The sequence below is a fragment of the Crocodylus porosus genome, unplaced genomic scaffold (genome assembly GCF_001723895.1).
Source record: "Crocodylus porosus isolate Cpor-Errol unplaced genomic scaffold, CroPor_comp1, whole genome shotgun sequence".
Lineage (NCBI taxonomy): Eukaryota > Metazoa > Chordata > Crocodylia > Crocodylidae > Crocodylus > Crocodylus porosus.
This window is the reverse complement of record NW_017728917.1, coordinates 8,580,788-8,602,281: the sequence shown is the minus strand read 5'-3', so window position 1 is coordinate 8,602,281 and position 21,494 is coordinate 8,580,788. Positions and strand designations below refer to the sequence as shown.

Sequence of the window (21,494 nt, the reverse complement as noted above, 5' to 3'; positions counted from 1 at the left end):
CCAGAACTTTTTGAAAGTTGTTCTTTCCCCTGCCTCATTTTCTTTTAAATTTTAAAATTGTCCATAGATGCATTTCTCCCTGCTCTAGTTTTCTTATTTCTGATCATTTAAAACCCCCCCACTATTTCAGTTTTTTTGGGGGGGAAACAGAGGGAGAATACAAAGGAGCAAAAGTTGTAAAGTGAAAAAACAAGAATCACTAAATTAAAACTGAGAGAGAGAAAAAGCGCAATTCAAGGCAGCAGTAAAAGTGTCTCTCAAAACCTGAATACTGAGAAATATTTCATAAGACCGTTTTCCAGAAACTGATACTCAAAAAGTTATTAAGTCATACAGTTCAGTTCATTCATGTTATAGGCTACAGTACAGGATTTCCAACATCTGGGGTAAAATTAACCAAAGGACAGATTGACAATTCAACAAAACATACATATTTTATCTTCATATGTCATGTCTGCCTGATGAGCTGTGATTCAAAGTCATAGGGAGTCAGCAAAATGTATTACAATATATTATGTTAAAATTTCACAATTCTGTTAACCTCTCATGAAAATTAAACATCTGCGAGCATCTTTCCTCATGGGTAGTGACTGTTCATATATCCATTTTGCAAAAATATGCCTGTTCCCTAAATGTAAAATCTTTTCCATACTTATTGTCTGTTTGTATTTACAGACAAACATTACTAGATTCAAGGACAGAGTTGGCTAAAAAACGTAGAGTTAGTACTGTAATCACCCAACCTTTAAAAATACTATCATTGCTGTGATTTTATGGTCACATACACTAGAGTAATATGTAACTATTTCTTGCACAGATCAAGAAGATAGAAGCATAAAGCAGTATTGCCTGCAGTGCACCCATGAAATTGGATACAGAATTGAAGCCCCTTTAAAAACACTGCTTTAAGACAGTTTCCTCTCTGATGTTGACATAACTGTAACCAGGGGTGAAAATATTAGTTAATACTTCTATCTATATTTCACAGTTCTAGTTACAGCCATCTAACTTCAGATCTAGTGAAACAAAGTGTATTGGCTCTTAATAAATCGCTAGCAGTTGTTCAGTGCACTCAACACCCTGTAAGATAGGCAATACATTTTACAGACTGCGAAATTCAATGACCTGCCCGCATGCAGGTAAGTCAATGGCAGAGACCAAATTAGAATTCAGCAGGTAAGTCCCAGTCCCAGGCTCAGCCCACTGGACCCATACTTGTTGATCTTATGATCCAAGACCACAAAGCAGCTGAAACATACTCTTAAAACCCATCATGTCAAAAATTAACTGGCATTCGATCATATATATATATAGAGAGAGAGAGAGAGATCTATATCTATCTATATATAGAGATAGATATAGATCTATCTCTCTATACACACACACACACACACATATATGCACACACATATATGTTCATTTTTATATATAAAACAAAACAGCTGAAACATGCTCTTAGAACCCATCATGTCAAAAATCAACTGGCATTCAATCCTACACACACACACACATAAAAACACACACATACATATATACATATATATACTCTCACATACATATATACATACGTATATACGTATACATTCATTTTTATATATATCTAAAACAATCAACAGTTTTTTAAGAACAAGTCTCCTATTAACTGATTCATCATGTGACAGTCTTTTGACAACCTTATGTCATAACCAGTGAACCAGCAGACCTTGCAGGGCTGAGGCACCCCCTTCACTCCTCCCCCCCAGCAGCTACACCTGCCATCTGAGCAACCTTAAATACAAAAAGAAAAAAAGAAAGCAGTTGCATGAAATGTCCATTTCCCCCCATTATTTATTCTCCTTGAAATTTAGCACACTTCAAAGTTTTCCAAACAGCTCTTGCCAAAACCCATCACAAGAAGTACCTGACCTGAAATACTTTAATTGGCACATACACGAGGAAAACATTTCAGAAGAGCAAAGCTCGCATGTGGACAAGTGTGTGATACAAAGTAGAGGGGGTGTGTGCACGAGTGTAAGCATGCATGCATGCAAGCATGTAAGCACGTGTCTCTCCACCGTGGACCTTTGTTGCCTTCTAGTGGGTGAGTTACAAAATGCAGCTAATGGTTTCAGTCCGTTTGTTCAGTCGATGTACATACCTTTAGCTTTGCTGTTTGCAGTCAGCGGCTGGCCCAAACAAAGCTGTGTAGGTGTGTTCCAGCTGAATTTGAGGAAAAAACCCAAACATGTGGGACAGTTTTCATCAACATGATGTAATATGTCTACCATAAAACAACTAAATGAAAAGATCTCCAAGGTGCATTTCAAAGCCATTTTAAGGACAAACCAATGCTAGATCCCTGATATGCCTAGCTCACGTGAACAGCAAGCCAGGCGCTGGTTGCCAGCCCATTCATAGGAGTTAGCAGGCTTGTATTAGAGTCTGCCTGCAGCCCTTGCAGGTTTGTCTTCAGGGACCAGAGCCCTCAAGGGGAGAGGAGTGTCTGGGTTGTGTAGGGGCAGGAGGATGCGAGGGAGAGGAAAAAGAACAAGCAATATGTCCAGGAGACAGGGAAATCTGAGCAGGGGAAGAGGATGAGTTGGGAGCAGGGAGCAGGGAAGAATGCATCAGAGCACATGGGAGGTGGGAGAGGAAGGACATGGGGAGTGAAGGCGGATTAACTTAATTGCAGACAGATTAAGTGCTTTCCTAACATCTTTTCACTGGTGCAGGGATACAGTGGGATCAAGTGTGAAGGGGGCCAGATACTCTTTCTTTCTATTAGGGGACCATCCACAAAGGAAGAACATGCGAGTATCTTCTCTGCTAAGCAAATGAGTAGTGGGGGTAGGCCTGCTGGTAGCCCAGTGGTCTGTGGACCTTATAGTTTACTTACCCTTCTCATGAATGAGGTAGACAGGAGGTGAAGGACCTGCAGCCCAGGGTGTACAGTTAACTTCTGGAAAACTTCCTACTCCACTCTTGATACAGGGTTGTCTCTTCTTGGGAAGAATTGCAGCCATTTCACAGGGTCCTCTTCCTATTAAATGCTTAACCAGAAACTTCAGAGCATGGTGAAACGCAACACATTGTCCTGTGTGCACTGTAGTGAACACCCCCCCCCCCCTCATATGTTTGATTCTCCTAAACACTTCCTAAAATAATTAAAACCAAGCAAACTACCCCTCACCGGTGATGCTAATTAGGTCTAAATTATGCTGTGTAGTGGTAAGTCAGGAGGCGTCCAGTAGAATTTGATTACTATATTTCCTGATGGGCTATTCCTGATCCATGGTGTATTCCAGTTTAGGGGACAAAGCTTTGCACATTACAACAGAGAGGATGACCACACCACAAAGAGGGGTTGGTAGGATCTGGTTTGTTCGTGCAAACATTACATTTGCTTTTCCTTTGCTCATAGTTTTGATAGACTGGGCATGTGGCAGTGGGAAACTGTCCACAAGAAACCTGACAATCCCAGGGCTACATGGAATCAGCAAATTCAACTGGATTTTTGTAGGCGCCGGTGCAGAAAGGGGAAAATCTAGTGCAGCTGTTCCTGGAAAGGGTGGGTAATTTTGGACAGTGGCTTAGTGCAGCTTGGATACCTTTCAAAATATGACTTGAAAAAACCCCTAAAGGGCTAGGGACAGAAGTTACACATAGCTCGGTTGAAGTGATCAGAAACTGGTCTGAACCTGTAACAGAACAGAAGTTCAGTACACATAAACCAGATTCAAAATGCCTGAAACTGGTTTATGATAAACCTGGTTGAATGCAATATTAGACTAAACTGATTTGGGTCAAACCGGTTTATGAAACTTCTGTCCCAGACCCCTTCCTAGTTCAAGTAATATCAGAGTCCCCCAGTATGCTTTGCCATCCTGGCCTGGGCTGTACTGTCTGCTTCAGAGAGCAGGGCTGGCCTTGCCCCTCTGCTTCCTATCTGGAGCAGTGAGGGCTGGCTCACTGCCCCCCACAAAAGGAAAACCCCTGCTTGGGTTTGGGATGGGGGAGGTTAAATTCATCTTCCCCCAAGTACAGAGCTGCCTTGCCCTTCTAAACTTACTGCTGGCTATGACTGTGGACTACAAATCCCAGAGGTACCTGGAAGCAGGAAAAGGAAGTGATGAGCAACCCTGCGGAGTACCACTGCTGTGATTGTGGACTGCCAATCCCAGAGACCTCAGGGGCAGCAGGAAGAGGAAGTGAACACACAGCCTATACTGGCTATGTGCCAGAGAGCTGTGCTTTAGTGCCCCCTGGCTTCTGGCTTGAGCCACTGCAGGCATGTGGTTGCACTTCCTGACTCAAAAATGAATGTCTGTTCATTTGCTTATTGGTTCAATCTTGCAGCTTAGACTAACTTACAAAGACTCAGTCAATTCAGCCTCAAACTTTTTTGACTGCCTGTACTTAGCCCTGGAGAACAGGTTTTGCAGGGAAGTTGCTGGACTCTTTTACACATCCACAATGTTGATGTTGAACTGTGGGTTGCCTTTTCTTCTTAGCTATTAATATAAAAGAAAATATGTCGTTAAGAAGTGCCTGGGCTAATACCTTTAGGCCAGATTGCTTCCACCCCAGTGGTGCTGCCTTTCATGGCCAGGAGGTATTCAAGGCAATTTTTCAACCTGGCTTTACTTATTCTATGGTCTCAGACATTTTGATGCAGAAACTGTTCTCCATGGTTTGTGCTTGTACAACACTGTGGGCAATGGGGTCCTGACCTTGACCAAACTTTTCATAAATGGTCACTCTTTTTCTGTCCCCTCTGTGAGATCTAGGCTCTACCTTTTTGAGGTGCTGGGCACCCTCTGAAAACCAGACTTCTGTAAATCATCTCACATTCAGGCATTCAGAACTAATGAATGCATTTGCAACTGTGGACCCAGCTCATGACAGGGAAGCTACTATCTCGCTTTTCACAATGTTGGGTATGCTAATAAAAACTACTCTGCTGCCCCAGCCCTGCCATAGCAATCACCAATACAGAGCCAAGTCTGGATCTTTACCTCCCCCTCGCTGGACTCTTTGGAGTCACTCTACTTGTGCATGTGTTTGGGAAGTTCACTTGTTGTCAGACTCAAGATTGACACCTGCCTATTTGGTGCAGGCTTCAATTTGAATCTCTGTAGATGTGTGAGCCTTGTCATTGCTCAGACCTCTCTGCATCCAAGTTTCCCCTATAAATTAAGGAGACAATGGTCCTTACCCCTTTGTGAAGTGCTTTGAGATCAGCAATGCAAAAATGTTCCTTAAAAGAACAGTGCATCCTTGTTCCCAAGACAACCATTTCTTCTGCACTAGTGCCGAGCATTTCTAGACACCAAGCACCTACCCTAATGGAGAACTGTCTTGGCCACACTCAGTCCCAACAGCGTATGAGCCACTTTCTCCAACTGGCTGAAAGCTTTCAACCCCTACAGCTTTATCCACGCCCTGCCGCTTTGTAGCAGGGCTGCTCAGTCAGAAATGGGTTGGGCATTTTTACCATTTTCTGCTGCATTGGGCCTCCTTGCTCAACAGCTAGCTGTGCTGGGGTGAAGGAATAAGGTGCAACTCTACCTATCAGTTGCTGAAGATTGCAGTCTCAGATCCCTTCCTGCTGAGAGGAGTGGGGAGATGCTGATCTGCCCTAGAAGAGTCGAGTCGACTGTTATTCCTCTTTCCAAGCCCTTTGAAGGAGTTAACTCACACAAGAAACCGCAGAAGCTTTTGGCTGCTGTCTTGTTGCTAGCTGCCTCGTTGGCAGCATTGAAGAATGCTGGACTGAAGCATCGGGACAACATGCGCAAACCTTTTTACCTTCTGCCTTGGAGTGTTTCAACAACATGGACGCCAAGGAAGGTGGTACTGGGCTCTAGTTATTTGCCTCCATTCAAGTGCATTCCCTAAGACAGTGCCAGCGTACAAAAAATACCAGCCTTCAAGAAGCCATGCTGGATCGTTTCACATTTGGCAGCTAGCACTTGTCAGATTCACTGTTTTCTCTCGGCACTTGTATGGAAATTTAACTATGAAACTTTCCTCACAGCTCTGCCCTGATGCATAAACATCCCTGGGGGTGATCTCTCTAGGAAAGAATCCCCACTATTGTATACAAATCCTCTTGCATGTTTATGACAGAACTGTGGTCCAAAATAAGTAGATTCATCTCATTCCTGTTCCTAATACTGGTGTTCCTGACACGGGACGAGCCTGGATATTCTCCAGGCCCCTTGTACGTGATGAATGGTGTCTACTTTGGTCTGTTCTTTCAGTCTGTTCTTGCTTGCTGATTTATAGTGCTTTATTGACAGCAGCACTGGCGGAAACCATTTCTTCTTGCCCACTCCATCAAAGATAACAGGTTGTAGGCACCAGGACTGAAGCAAGCCACTTCAAGAGGCTGATAGAGGAAATTAGGTAGCAGTAAAGCATGAAATACGGCTGGTCAGCCTCTCTGCTGCATAAACTCCAGTCCGGCCCTGCTGTCAGTGCTGAAGAACACAGATTACTTTGCAAGGGGCAGTGTCATTTCCTGCTCTACACTACCACTGCTGATGGATGAACCTGCCTTGCTGTTCTCGTGAATCTTGTCTTTAGTGTTTAAGCAGCACCAGTTCCTTGACAGTCCTTGCCTGGAAAGCTTAGGCTGTGCCTATGGTACAGCTGAGGGTGTGGCTACAGCATGGACAGGTGATCCTGAGCAAACTACCATTGGGTACTTATTGGAACAAAGTTACTGTAACACAGGTGGCAGTGCAAGTCCACTGGGCACCCTGGCAACTTACTCAGGGGGCAGCCGCACCTTCACTGCTATTTTTCCCAAGCTAATTAAGTTAAAGCTAGCGCCTGGATTGCTGACCTGCCTTTGATTTACTCCATAGACCAGGGGCAGGCAAAATACAGCCCACAGGCCACATCTGGCCCGCTAGGCCATTCTATTCGGTCCGTGGGGCCCCTAAAAAATTTAGAAAATTAATTATCTGACTCTAGCTGCCTGTCAAAGATGACAAGGCACAAGCGGCAACAGGACGTGGGGGAGCCAGCAGCAGGACCCAGCAGCAAGGCCTGCCTGGCCCTGCCCTCCCCCCAGCCTCCTACCAGAAGCCTCTGCCTAGCAGAGGTTTCTAGCCTGGTGACCCTGGGACTGTTCCCGGCCTCCCTCCACCTGAGAGTGCAACTCAGCTGAGAACACGGTGGGGAGGGGAAGACCACTGGTGATCACCCCAGTCCTCAAGGCTGGGCCAGGCCAGCTTCTGCTGCATCCTGCAGTCCCGGTAATACAGCCAGGAACCGTATGGTGCTGGAGCAGTTGGCAGGTGGGCAGGGAGAAGCAGTGGCGGGGGATACAGTATTACCTCAGAGATATAAGTTAATGACATGACCCCATAAATGCTAAGTGCCGTATAAAGTAGAAGGTAGTTCCTACCTCAAGGAACTTATAATTGAAGAGCATGTGTCCCTAAGGCCTAGCAACTACCCAACCTACAGGAAGATGCCGCTTCGTTTTTTGGAAACTACACAGAAGTACATAATCTTATCATTGTCCCTTTCCCATGCACACACTGTACGGTACATGCCAACTCTCTCAGGTAGATTTAAGAGTCCCAAAATAATTTATTTTTCATTAAACTTGTCAGATTAGAAAAGATCCATTAGAGTTAAATTAGAGTTGATTGCAGTATTTTTTTACATCAGAATGTGGGCACTCCACCATTTTTCTAATTTCCTTGTCACTCCTATGCCTAGGAGAAATAATGCAAGAAAGATGATCAAGAAAAGAACAATTTCCAACTGAAAACATTTTCCTCCTGTAAAAAAAAAGTAGATCTGTCACTTTCATGTTTGAGTGCACAGAGAACGATCACCCAAGCTTCTTTGTGAAAATAACATTCTCCATTTGTGCTTTAAGTGAAGGTGCAGTGATATATTGGTTGTATATCGGGTCGTCACTGATAAAAGGAAAATTAACATTATTGGGAATAGGCTTTTTTGGCCAGTGTAGCTGATAATGCCACCAATAAATGCCATGTGCATGCACGCAGCCACAGCATGCACGTTGCCAGGAATGCAGCCTGGCAGCTCGGAGATCAGCATCTGGCCAGTAAATCTGTGGGGGAGGGAAGGATCATGGGGCGGGGGGCAGATGGTGGCCCCCATGGTGAGGGAGGGAGTGGGGCAGGGGCAGGTACTGCCCAGCAAGGGTGGTGAATGCGACCCCAGGTGAGACGGAGCCATGGGCAGCTTGTCTGCGGGAGGGAGGAGCTGGAGTGGGGGGTGGCTCCCTGCCATAATGGGCAGCCTCCCTCACCCCGCACACAAATCCACGGGGGGCATTTGCCTCTCTTGGGGGTATACACAGTGGCCGGGAGCCACCCCCTCCACCAGCATCCCTCGGATGAGCTGCCCGCGACTCTGTTTGGCTCCCAAGGTAACATTCACTGCTCTGGCTGGGCAGCACCTGCCCCTGCCCCACTCCCTCTCTCACTGTGGGGGCCTTGATCTGACTCTCCCCCGTGCTCCTTCCCTCCCCACACTGCTTTCCCACCACAGACCAGCAGCTGGATGCTGCTCTCCAATCTGCTGGGCTGCATTCCTGTAAATAGGCTATTGGATCAGTATCAGTTCACCCCTAGTTTTAAGAGGACCTTTCTCTTTAAAATCCTCCAGTTGACCTCCAGTTGCAATATGAAAAATACAAAGGATTTTTTTTTTATGAACCTATTGATTGGCAAAAGCAGGATGTTGACTGAGCAAGGTGCACATCATATACAAGAATTGTTTTATTAATGGTAATATATGGAATTGGTGAGATCTGTTCCAAACCTTCTTTTGCAAAAAAATAGAGACAAGAGATCAAACAACTATAAACCAATAAGGGGAACTTTCTTTATCGAGGAATACTTCCCCCTGGATCTACAGATTTCTCTGTTCTGTGCACTTTACACTTCCTATTGCATCTACCAGAACTAACGCACATTTACTTTTCAGGGCCGCAGTCCGCTGACCCTCACCCTAGTTTTTTTGCATACAAACAAACAAACAGCTATAAACAATGCAAGTCTCTCAGACATCACTGACTGCAGAAGCCTACTTTAAAAACTCATACCACAAAATTAGAGGAGATTCAAAATTCATCTCTGAGAAGACAAATCTCAGCACAGTCCTGCTTAAACCCAGAATAACTGTACATGTAGCGCTTCCTACTGAAGATAACCCAATGCATTTCACAATTTTCTCCCTTCACTGTGTTTGAGCCCAAAGGAAAATGAAAAGTGTAAGAGTTTGAGGCAATACTACCCAATACTTCAATGCCCAGTTTGGAAGAAATACCTCCTGCTGAAGTTCTAAGTCTGCGAAGTTATTCACATTGAAATCTGGGTAAGGACACCAGAGCTACCATCGTTATGTTCACTAAAGGCATTGTAGACCTTTTTTGAAAGAAAAGTAGACAAGTTCCTCAGTGTTAACACCTTGGGTGCCTACACACGTGCTCCGACATGTTTGGACTGAGTGCGCTGGAGTGTTCACATTATAATGCTCCAGCATGCTGCAGTGCCTCATACGTTCAGCATCCCACATTTCAAAAGAGCCATGGAGGCACTTTAACTAAAGCTTGCTGAACAGGCTTGCGTTAAAGGGCCCCCCACGTGGCCATTTTGAAATGGGGGATGCTGAATACATGAGATGCTGTGACGTTTTAATTAGAGCAGATCTCTGGATTAAAGACCGATTAGACTTTCAAATCTTGGGAAGTCTCTAGGTTGAGTATTGCAAACATGGAAACACAGAGAAAAATATAATTCAGTGCTGTCCTGCGGATGTAGAGTGTGGACTTTGATCTAAGCCTAATTATAGTGTATAGCATATGATTTAGTCCAAGCATTGCATTTTAGTGCTGAAGGTTTCTTTATAATTTTCAGTTCCTGAAACAAAATTGGTTCATGAAGATTATGACAGTTGAAGGTAGATTAAAATCAGAAAAGCATACATTTCATCTAGACATACAAAAAACTAGAACTCTTGGTTCCAAAATGATACCTTTTATTAGACCAACTGGGAAATCGCAAGAAAACTGTCCTTTCCCGGTTGTCTTTGTGATTGCCTAGTTGGTCTAATATATGGTGTCATTTTGGAACCAAGAGTTCTAGTTTTTTGTATGTCTTCTTGTTTCAGACCAACACGACTACCAAGCACACCCTTAAATTTCATATAGGTATTCTGGGCAAACTCAACACGTCTCATGCCATTTGTAGGATAGCTGAACGTCCAACTTCCAGAGTTTCTTTGCTCAGTGACTGAAGGCACTTCCATGCTCAGAAGCATTGTGCTGTTCTGGCTGTATGTGGCGTATGTAGGATCAAATCCTGAATTACCAGTGTCGCAGAGCACCTTGGTGCCCTAACGGCTAGGGAGAGAGCCCTAGCTGTGATCTCACGGGGGGGCGGAGCCCAGCTGCTGGTTACCAGGGCAGCCAGAGTAGTAATAAAGAGGCACAGGCGCTCGTTGCTAGGGCAACCGATGGTGTCAGTTGACCGGAAGGGGCGGGGCCTGGCTCCCATTTAAATCCAGGCTGAGGCCAAGGGGGCAGTTCCCTGCCAGCAGCCATAGGGGTGGAAAATCTGCCGGAGCGAGGCAAAGGGAGAGGCCAGGATGCACGGGCAGTTGTTACGGGTGAGAGAGGGAGAAACCCCATGACAGGCTCGAATAATGGTGTAGCCAAATTGGCTTAGATTTATGTTATAGCCTAGCGGCTTGAGTTTTCTGTTTGTGGTTTACGACCGGTGGTTTGGGTGAGGCTATTAGGGGTTGGAAGAGGCCTCACAGGGGGCCCACAGAGGTGTGGGAACCCCAGCCCCAGAGAGGGGGGCAGCAGGAAAGGTGCCAGAGAAGGCACAGCATTTGGGGTGTACTGACCCCGTCGCCAGCAAGGGCACAGTATTTTGGGGGCACAGACCCCAGGCCTAGAGCAAAGGGCCAGGCACAGCTACAGCCACCTGAGCCCATCTGCAGGGGGGGTTCGAGACCCCAAGGAGGAGAATTGGGGCCAGGCACGGCTATGGTCACCTGAGCCCACCACAGTGTGAAAGGCCCCAGAGCAGGGGGCAGCAAGACAAGCCCTAGAGTAAAGGGGCAGCGTGAGAAGCCCCAGGCAAAGGGGACAGAACGAGAGGCCCCAGATGGGAGCAGCGATTGGCGAGCACCTGTGGGGTGCATGGTTGTGAGACAAGGCTGCAGAGAGCCCAAGCGCCGGAGGGCGCGGTGAGAGACGAGGGCCACGGAGAGCCCAAGTGCCAGAGAGGGCGCAGAGAGCCAGACAGACCGAACAACGTCCAGGATATCAGTGAGGCTTGGGGCGTGGTAAAGGGATGGCTGGAGCTACGCATAGCCCGTAAGGCTGGGGTGCACCGAGTCACACAGTATAGAACAGAGGCCAGGATACAACAGAGCACCGTGTCCAAGAGGACGGACAGGCAGCCTCCCTTTTTATTTATTTAAGATCAAGGCGTGGCTTGAAAGAGGTGCTTTGAAGTAAACTTGGCACGGTAGGGGGCGCTAGGGGAGATCATGGCCACCCCTAGGACCCCACGCCGTGACAACCAACTAAATATCTCGCATGATATAAACCCGATGGACACAAAGTAATAATAATTATTACCACACTTGCAAATTAAGCTCATCCGCCAGCTAGGGAATAATTGGCCCATTCCAGGATGGGTACTCAGAACAATCCAAGTAACAGTAATCAGTAATAAATTTAACTAATTAGATACAAAAGAGAATGCTTTAGAGAAAAGAAATTTTCTACTAGTAACTTCAGCGTACCTAGAGCCAGCCTAAACATTCAATATTGGAATGTGGTTACTAATTGATTTCTTCCTGGGAAGAAATCAAAGAAGAAGTGCAAGCATAGCGTATTGGATTTCTTGGCAGAAATGGACTGTGCACAGCCCTGACTGAGATGCAAAATATGGCAACACGAACCTTGCCCTGCAGAGCAAGTAGGCATATTCAAACTAGCTTTAAACTAGGTAGCTTGGGCACTGTGAGCAGTACAGCTATACAGCACTGTAGGTTACAAAACCAACCTAAGAAGCTGAGTAAACAAGTGTGCAGTTAGCTGATGCTAAACTTCATTCTGCCATGGCTTCAATGTGTACAGTAACCAAGGTTGCCAAATTAACACTAGCAAAGGTATGTCTGCGGAGCCTGTGATCTATATTGTAGTAACCGCAGCACAGGCATATTCTTAGAAAGAACTTAAAACAGCTCCAGTAGTTCAAAACCTATTTCAAATTAAACAGTACATTTTCAAAGAATTTCCTGAAAGAAATTTAAGGGTCTCAGGCAGTTTGGGGAGCAATAAGGGAAGGATCAGATTCAACATTATGAATACTCTGCAGTTGTAGGTATATATTAGAAATGCACAGCTGTAAAAAATAATCTAAATGAATAAGAGCAACTGGTAAATTTCACACTCAAGTCACTGAAACTGTCTGAACTGCAAATACCAGTTAATTAAACTGAACATAAAACCTCTATGCTTTTTACTTTAGAACCTGAAACTCATGAAAAGTTCATGAAGACTCACAAATCTTTTATAGTAGAAGAAACCCTAAATCAGAGTTGCCACTGAAAACATAAAACTACTGACTAAAATTCAACACGTCTTTTCTTCCTGCATTAATAGAAAAAAAACTTGATTTTTTAAAATATATTTTGAAGTATGCTCCAAATTACGCTTTCTCGGAGAACAGTTTTCTTCTAATGATGACTAGGCTTAAGAAAGCAAGGTCCAGTGACATTTAATGTTAGAAAGCAATTACTGAAGCCAGGCATTTGCTTTTAGAAAACTTGTTTAATTAGCAATGCTCATTAACTGCACAACTTTTAATTCATAAATACACATGACGTAAAAAAATTAAAAAGGGAAACTTTTATTTTTCACCGTATTCAATTCTAATGGCGGCCTTTTGAGATGCTAAATATGTGGAAATCAGTGCAACCTGAACAATTTCCAGACAAAAACACTAGATGTGAAGTAATGATCAGCGGAGTGCACATTCATTTCTACTCTGCAGCTTCCTGTTGTAAAAGAAACTAAAAACTAAAATCTTTGGTACTATAATAAAACATGTTGAAATCTCCATTAATATGGACAAATACACTTCAAAGTTTAATTTTATCAATATTCACATTCATGCTGTAAAAACAACCCTCCCCTCCCAAAAAAACAACCTCTTTTCCCCCCTGCCAAACCCCCCCTTAACTGACTTAAGGCGTTATCATAGCTTGAACTGAAATACGCTGGGGCCATCCCTGCTTGCACTGAAGTCGGTAGGAATTCTGATAGGGACCTTTGCAGGTGTAAATTGGGATCTAATCTCATCTAAGCAGCATAAGGACAAGACTGACTTTCTAAAACATGCTAAAAAGGAACTGAAACTTTTTAAGAGATGCACAGAAACACTTCCTAAGAAGCATACAAAAATTACTAAAACTTCATACCCCCCAAAATGAGAGGTGCTGGCTTTCCTGTTGCAAGCTCTCTCATTTTAGTCTGAATTAAGTGCTAATTTGAAATCACCAAAGTTAAAGTCACTGGCTAGCATCATCTCTTGGGGCATTAGCCCAATTCAAATGTGTTCTCTCATTCAGTGATTACGCTATTATTTACTTTTACAGTATATCCGCTACTGTCAGTGCAAAACCAGATTACTTTGTGTATTAGAATAATGCAGTGCAATTTCTCTCTCTTGGGACACAGACAGCAAGTACATCTTAACATGATAGGAATGTTTCAAAACAAAACCTGAAAACATATTCCACCAAGCGAGTTCTCCTCTATTTACAGCAAGTCAAGGAAAAGCAGCATATCATGTTTGTGCACGTTTGCATGTAACTAAGTACAGTACAACTACTTCAAAAGAAACAAATCCCTTCAACCTTACTGAAATGGGGCTACAAATATAATCCAACTGAAAACCAAGTGGCCGAATATATTTTGTTTCAACAAGAAATTAAACTGAGGATTTAGAGAACCAAATGTAATGAATGTCATGTTCAGTAAGCAAGGCAACATCTTCCCTAGTCTTGAGTAAGAATTGCCCAAATTGAAAGCCTTAGAGACCAATGGAAAATGGCCAGCTCCCGTGATGCTTCGGCAAAGGCTTCTGTCCATGCTTCTCCCCATTTAAATCACTTCCAAAAACCAGATTACAAAGTGTGAGTTTGGTTCTGACTGCAGTTAATGTTTTCCACGTCGACCTTCAAAAGCATGATGCTCTTTATGGGCTAAGGGGGGAAAAAGGAAAAACATCTTTTAAACTGACTATGTCAACAAGAAGTAAGAAGCTGCTAAGGGTTAAGGGGCTTTTTGGTAAATGTTCAAGGATTTAAACATCTTCCTATCATTGGTAGGATATACCATGTCTGAATGAGGAAGTTTAACACTTCAGTAGAATAAGAAAGTGCCCTTACTTTCCGAATGAGCTTCATTCCAAACAACGGCTTATTAGAAATGTCTCATCCTATGGTGCTTAAGAGATGGTTGCTAGATCTGACCCTAAGTATGTTCTTATATTTACCACCTGGCTTGATCCAGAACTCTCACTGCCTGCTATGCTGCTTTATCGGGCAGAAACAAAAAAACCCCAGTAATTAGAAAGTCAAACTCCCAATGCAACAATAACTACTTATTTCTGAATACTGAGAAGTTCAGTCAATGAACACAGTTTTTCTACTGGATACATCTCAGTTGTGAACAATTTAACAACACCGGAAATCCTAGCTGGCAGAAATAAATCAGTGCAGAGTACTTACGCTTATAAAACACAGCTTTAAAAGACGTTTGTGGCAGGAGTTTGTAGATCTTTTCTAATACTTTTGCTTCGCTCGCTAAAGATGCATTCACATTCCAAACTTGAACAACATCTTCACGGTCACGAACACTGACGCTAACTCCTATTACTTCATCATCTGTACAGAGAAACAAGTATTATAAAAAACAGTAGTGAATTTTTAAGAAGTGGGGAAATCTACTTCGATTATATATAGTCCTGTAAAACACTTTGTCCAAAAGTTAGGCTAGCCCAGTGAATGAAAGAGAGTAACCAAAAAGTTAAGGTAATACCAGAACTGAAGGAAATGAAGCAAGTATGAAAATGCAAGTCACAAATGATATTTTTCTTTGGGGCAGTTATTGGAAATGGAACCTCACAAGGCAATGATGCTACTCAAACAATTTACGACAGTAGCTTTAATTATGGTTTTGTATTAGAATTATGGTTATGGTATTGTATTATATCAGGTTATTGTAATAAGAAAAATGAAAGCGGTAGGCTAGAAAAATCTATCAATAGTGCGTGGAGCACTTTACCTGGCTACCATAGGGTAGGGACCAAGACAGTAATTTCCCCAAAACACAAATGTTATTTTTCTGTTGCCTCTCTGAGCTTTCCTAAACAGTAGTGGAAATAAATTAATGAGACACAGATCAGTTTACCACTGCCCCCAATATTCCCAGTACTGTCCTCCATTGCTAAAACACCATGATTGGGACAGAATTCCTTAAAAAGAATTACTGAATGTAAATAGGAGAAATGCTTCTGTCTTCCCTGGTATTAGCTCGGCTATGTATAAAGAGGCCCAAATTGGCAGAGGTTTTTAAATGATTCTTACTGCCAAAGGATCTGAAGCATGTATTCCCTTTACTATAATGCTGAAGTAAAACAAGAAGTGACAGAAATATATTATCTGGGATATAAGTTCAGCAAACCCTTGTTGGAAATAATCCAAGACAACCACTGAGTTAAACACACTAAAAGTGAGATAAATGCAACTTGCCTGTCTACTGCACTAAGTTGGAGAGAAATTACTTGTGTGAGAAGTCTTCGTTAAACTGCTCTGTGGCATTAAGAAACCTAGTTCTTTTCTACTGAACGGTAAGTCAGAAATGGACCACTTCAAAATAGGGAAATTCAGGAACATAAAACAAACTGTTTAAATGGATGTTTATACTTAGGACATACAAATATGGCCATTACAATTAATCTGTAATCATTTCTTTGCTGAAGAGGTAAGTTCACTTAGTAATTCATATCTGAGCCCAATGGTTCTGCTATCATTTGTCTTCCTCGGTAACTAAACAGTTTCTGTAATCCAACCTCATCATCTAAAATGGTGGGAGCCTCCTACCAGCTTGGGAGATATGACAGGCAATTATGCTTCTTATGCAAGGTATAACTGATAACCTATCCTCAGTCCATTCCCAGATTGAACAGGTGCAGTCTCAAGGTTGAGATTTTAGAAATTAAATTGAGTCTGAAAATACCATCCTCATTAAAATATTGGAGCTGAACAAAATCATGTATTAGCATCTGAATTATTATTTTTTTTCCATTTACCAGGCAAGGCATTTCAACTAAGGTATGTCACATCAGTTCATTTGATTCAGGCAACAGCAAGGAAGGTCCAGTGGCTAGAGTGCTTACCTGGAACTCAGGAAACCCAGGTTCAAGTCCTTAATCTCTCTGTACCTCAGGAAAAATGCTTTCTAGGGATGTTGTGAGGACTCCCAGTATTCTCAACAGCAGTGGTACATTACATGATATACTGAGGAAACAGCTTTCGAGATGCTGGGAATCTTGGTACCATAATAATCAACTGAATACTCTGGAATACACACTGGGTGCATCTACACATGCAATTAAGGTAAACTCTGGAGCACCTTAAGCGGGAGAAAACTGCTCCTGGGCACAGCATCTACATGTGCACCTGTGACAGCAGCATATTGAGCCAAGGTGAAGCAGACCTGGGCTGGCAAGTGTCGCAGGGGGTCAGCCTTGGGCTCGGAGTGGAAGTGTCAGACTGCAGAAAGGCTGGCTGGGGCATGAGAGTCAGGCAGGAGTCTGGCCTGGACTCAGCTGACCGGGCACTATTTAAGGCTGCGGTCACCATCTACATGTGTTTAATCGCATGTAATGACTCTGCTGTAAGATAGTGCTGTCCCCGACAGTACTATCTTATGGCAAAGTTAGTTAGCTGCACCCTAATACCAGCACATGTGTAGATGGTGATGCTTTACTGCGGAGCTAATTACTCTACCTTGCAGTAAAGTGCACATGTAGATGCACCTAATGGGGGTTTCACACCTGAGAAATCTGGGAGTCTCCAAGAGATTAACTTGGTCCTTTGGAGGACAGGGAAGGACCTAGTCTAGAGTTGGTTCTGCACTAAGTAAACAGGAAGGCAATCATGTTTTGCTCTCACAGCGGAGAGATTTGATATGCTTCTGTATCCTGACACAGGTTGAGCACTGAATATTTTAATATTGAATTCTAGTGCTTGGCAAAGCAGCTTAAAATAAACACAAAACAAGAGTCTTAAAGGTGATTTTTTTTTTACCTGCTGCACAGCAGTCGGTAAACTGTTCTCCAATAGTTGCTAGCAGTAACTCTTTCCAAACGGCCGCCTGAGCAGAAAAAGAGAAAAAAGTTACTATTCTGTTAGTCATTTGTCAACGTAAAGGCTGCATTTCCTTGCTCAGTCTTGAGTTCACTCTTTGAGGTTGTCTAGAGAAAGACTGTGTTATATGCGTGTACTGCGTTATAGTACTAATTCCTTCAGGAGAGATGGAACAAGATTTTAGCACCTTATAAATAGTAGCATAATCCAACGTTCTTCCAATAAAGATTTCAAAATTTTAAGTATAAAATTATCTTCCCTACATTGGTGTCTATGACTCATACTAAATGGGCTAAATTTTGAAAGACAGGAGTAGATTTTATCCAAGTACTTCTTCTGCTTAGGCAAGATAAAAAGCCATAAAATTCGACTTGTGCCCATTTGCTTCTGTGGAAAATAATGACTACCCATTTTAAGAAAAGAACCAGCAAACTGTACTGCTAAACTAAATGGATTAATATATAAATGTCACATCTGATTTTCCTTGAGTAAGAAATAGGTTCATCTTGCAACAAATCCAAATGCTAACGAGAGAATTAAAACTGGAAAAAAGTCTTTCAGCTGGTATTCTTTGGTTTTGCTAGATGAATGACATTGTTATCTGCTTTCTGACATTTTTTACTACCTTGGCCACAGAGTATTCAAAACTTGGAATCTATTTTCTAATGCATAATATGCAACTCTAAGCTAATAAATTCAGTAATAAGCTCCAAGGTGTGTTCTTACTGGGAAATAATTATGTTTCGCGAGCATATGGCAACATCTATCTTTGTCTATTTGGCCATAATGACTTTTGCATAAACTACTTTTAAGCCATGCCCTCACTGCCACTTCAATTTACTTTATCCTTTCGGTACTATAAAAAATGAAAATAAATTAAATGAAACTGGGTTAATACAAAAGGCAAAAAAACTATGAAAACAAGCTGTCTTTTCAGCCTTCACTTTGCTTCTCAACATGTCTAGTGATCTCTTGAAAACACAAAGGATTGGCACAACACGTTTCAATGACTCATTATTAGCCAATCCAATGCATTATATCAATTTATAATAAGGACAGATTAATGGGATAGAATGCATTGAGATGCACTCTGAAGATGTCAGTGTAATAAGCTTTGACATGGAAAGAGTCATATATTAATGCCACAACTGACCGTGCAAACTCTCATTACTGGGTGTAGTACTCACTACTGAGGGCTGTCCTACTGATCTCATGGGTAGGAAGCACTTCATCCAGTATTAAGTAGCTGCAGAATCAGACTATGAGGATCTGAATAGTATTAGTTTTTGTATCAAAAACCATCAGGCAAAAATGTCACGGTGTACATGCAATCACAGCATTTTCAAATGCCAATGCTCTGTCAACCCCAGTTTGTCCTGACATATAAAGACAGACAGCAGAACAAAGTTATATCTCCTCCACTTGCCCCAGAAAGTTATTACAACAGGCCTTCTCTTTTTTTCTGGTACTTGGGAAATGCATTTTCTCTTAACTATAGATAAACCATTATGCTAGGGATCACAACAGATGCCTGACCAACAGTCTAAGAACAAGGAACATCCATCTTTACAAAGGTGTCAAAAATGGACTGAGGTGTGTCTTAGGCCAGACTTGTCAGAAGTGAAAAGTGATATTTGAAGCTCAACCTGCCTGATTTTAAGGTGTCTAATTTTTAAGAACTAAGGATCATTCTTCCATCCGCCCCCCTGACCCCCCTGTCAAACAAAAACCGCATATATACACAGGCCCCTCTGAAGTCTCAAGTTCAGGGCCTAAAAACCAAGGTTCCCAAAAGCAGACACTTTTGAAAAATCTTCATCTTGGATTATATAAAAAAGATTTCAGAAGTGTTTTGTGATCCCTTGGGACTGGTAGGAGGATGGCTGTGATGATTCACATGCAGAAGAAAAACCTACAGGCAAATTTAATTAACTTTTGGCTGAAATTTTAAGTATCACCTTTCAGTATTTTATGGTTTGTGAAAGGCTGTCATATTTTTCTTACACTTTGCCTTTTGTGTGTATCGGCCAGTTCCAGCATACATTCAATACACCCAGATAAGTTATGTAACCAGGCCAATTCACCTCACTGGGACAATTCGCATGGAAAGTTACTCACAGGCATCAGTGCAAGATTGGGCTCAAAAGCCAGCTATACAAAAGCAAAGCCATTTCAGTTTGCTGAAAGGGAAGTGGCTGAACTGAATTCAACCCTTCTTAAAAAGTATTATGTAAGACTTTTGAGCACTTAAGACTAAGAACTGACAAGCTGGTGAAAGACAGAAAACAGCGCTTCTTGGGTTCGACCCTGAAAAACACTTACACAGAGCAGTCTGACTGAACTCACTCAATAGGGCTGCTCACAGTGGTTAGCAAGATGGGGCACTTAAGCGAATCTGTGACAAAGATGCTGAATTTCATGTTGGTTCTTGGAGAATATCACGGCTGCTCCTACTATAAATTTACTATTAACACTGAGAGCACCTCTTGCTACGTTTTACCTTGCCCATGCCTAAGTGAGTAAATTCAGTCTTGAGATGGAAGGTGTTTTTAAAGCTATTACATTCGCCAACTGCAGATGCTATAACACTCCAGAGGAATTTTAATTCAATGGATAAAGTATTGGCCAAATATTATTAAAAGCAAAATGATCAAATACTGCATCCTATGTTAGACTGGAACAAATGGAGGGTAAAAAACAGAAGGTTTTCAACTTGAAACGTGGATTGACAATGCTTGCTACGATGCAGGAATAAAAGTTAGCACCACACAAAAGGAAACAAAAGAATAATGTTATTAGAGGCAGATGAAATAAAAAACGTGACTAGTCACTGCCAGGTAGAAATGGGCATCACATACCGTGCTTTCTTTAGGAACTTTCATTTTCCACACACCTCCTTTGGCATTGCTTTCCTCTTCCCTGGTTTTTGGGAAACATATCAAGAAAACAAATATTCAAGTACTCATGCCGGGCAAAGTTTATACACAGACCTAGAAAAAGTGATAACTGATTTCTGGGTTTCAAGTGTTCCAGGAAAGTCCCATTTGAAATATCAGCACTAGTTCCAGGCAGCAAGGTTTGTGCTAGTAAATCTGACACCTGAGAGAGATCTTTTGTTGTTCATGTGAAACGTGTCTCTCAGCACCTAATCCCTCTCCTAAATTTGATGTGCTGGGAAATAGTTACATTTTCCCTGACCGCAGAGTGAGCACTTCTGAAGTGGCAATAAACTCTCCGGGAATGCACCCCCACGACACCAAGCTAATTCATGTTTTACCGTGGCAGCTTCTCATGAAAAAAATCTGATGCACTTTCAGACAAGCAGCTTGTTACTTATGTTCTTCCCAGGGAATGCAGGAGCGCAAACGTATTTCAGCAGAAGTCTGTGATCACTGGAAATGAAGTCTTTTTCAACAGAAATGCTAAAGCAACTTGGAGTCAGGACAGACTCAACTATTAAATGATAGCTCAAACTGATACAGCACATAGTTTTGTCCTGTAACAGTTAATTTGATAAATCTTTATTATGGTTGCCAGAATAAAAGAAGGTCCCGGGTAATGTGGGACCCTTGCAGGATGCGTTGGGAAGCTTGGTCGTCACACCAGACGGCAAAGCTAACATGTTTAACGATTTCTTTGCCTCTGTCTTCCGAAGTAGGGACCAGGACAGCCTCCTCCCTGCTGGGCCCCCCTCGGGCCCCGGGGGAGGCACACCTGGGACACGGGTTAGCGAGGATTTAGTTAGGGAGCTTCTGGAGGGGCTGGATGTGTTCAAGTCAGTTGGCCTGGATGATCTCCACCCTAGAGTTCTAAAGGAACTGGCCGGGGTCATTGCAAGTCCCCTGGCACGGCTTTACGAGCACTCCTGGTGCTCTGGTGAGGTACCGGAGGACTGGAGGAGGGCCAACGTGGTTCCCATCTTCAAAAAAGGGAGGAGGGATGACCCAGGAAACTATAGGCCAGTTAGTCTTACCTCGATCCTAGGCAAGCTGTTCAAGAAAATTATGCTGGCACACATCCAGGAGGGGCCAGCAGGGGACTGCAAGCTTAGGGGCAACCAG

General features: G+C 42.9%; 1 protein-coding gene across 1 annotated transcript in view; it reads right to left on the bottom strand.

Annotated features, from left to right (window-relative positions):
* Nucleotides 1–12,806: 12,806 nt before the first annotated feature.
* EIF4E3 (eukaryotic translation initiation factor 4E family member 3) overlaps nucleotides 12,807–21,494 on the bottom strand; it is a gene marked incomplete at its 5' end in the record, with an annotated part of 30,352 nt that continues 21,664 nt past the window's right edge. Inside the window, 4 exons of the mRNA XM_019536993.1 lie at nucleotides 12,807–14,262; nucleotides 14,791–14,946; nucleotides 17,374–17,440; nucleotides 20,292–20,352. Coding sequence (XP_019392538.1) covers nucleotides 14,216–14,262; nucleotides 14,791–14,946; nucleotides 17,374–17,440; nucleotides 20,292–20,352 — 331 coding nt within the window. The remainder of the gene's footprint in view (nucleotides 14,263–14,790; nucleotides 14,947–17,373; nucleotides 17,441–20,291; nucleotides 20,353–21,494) is intronic.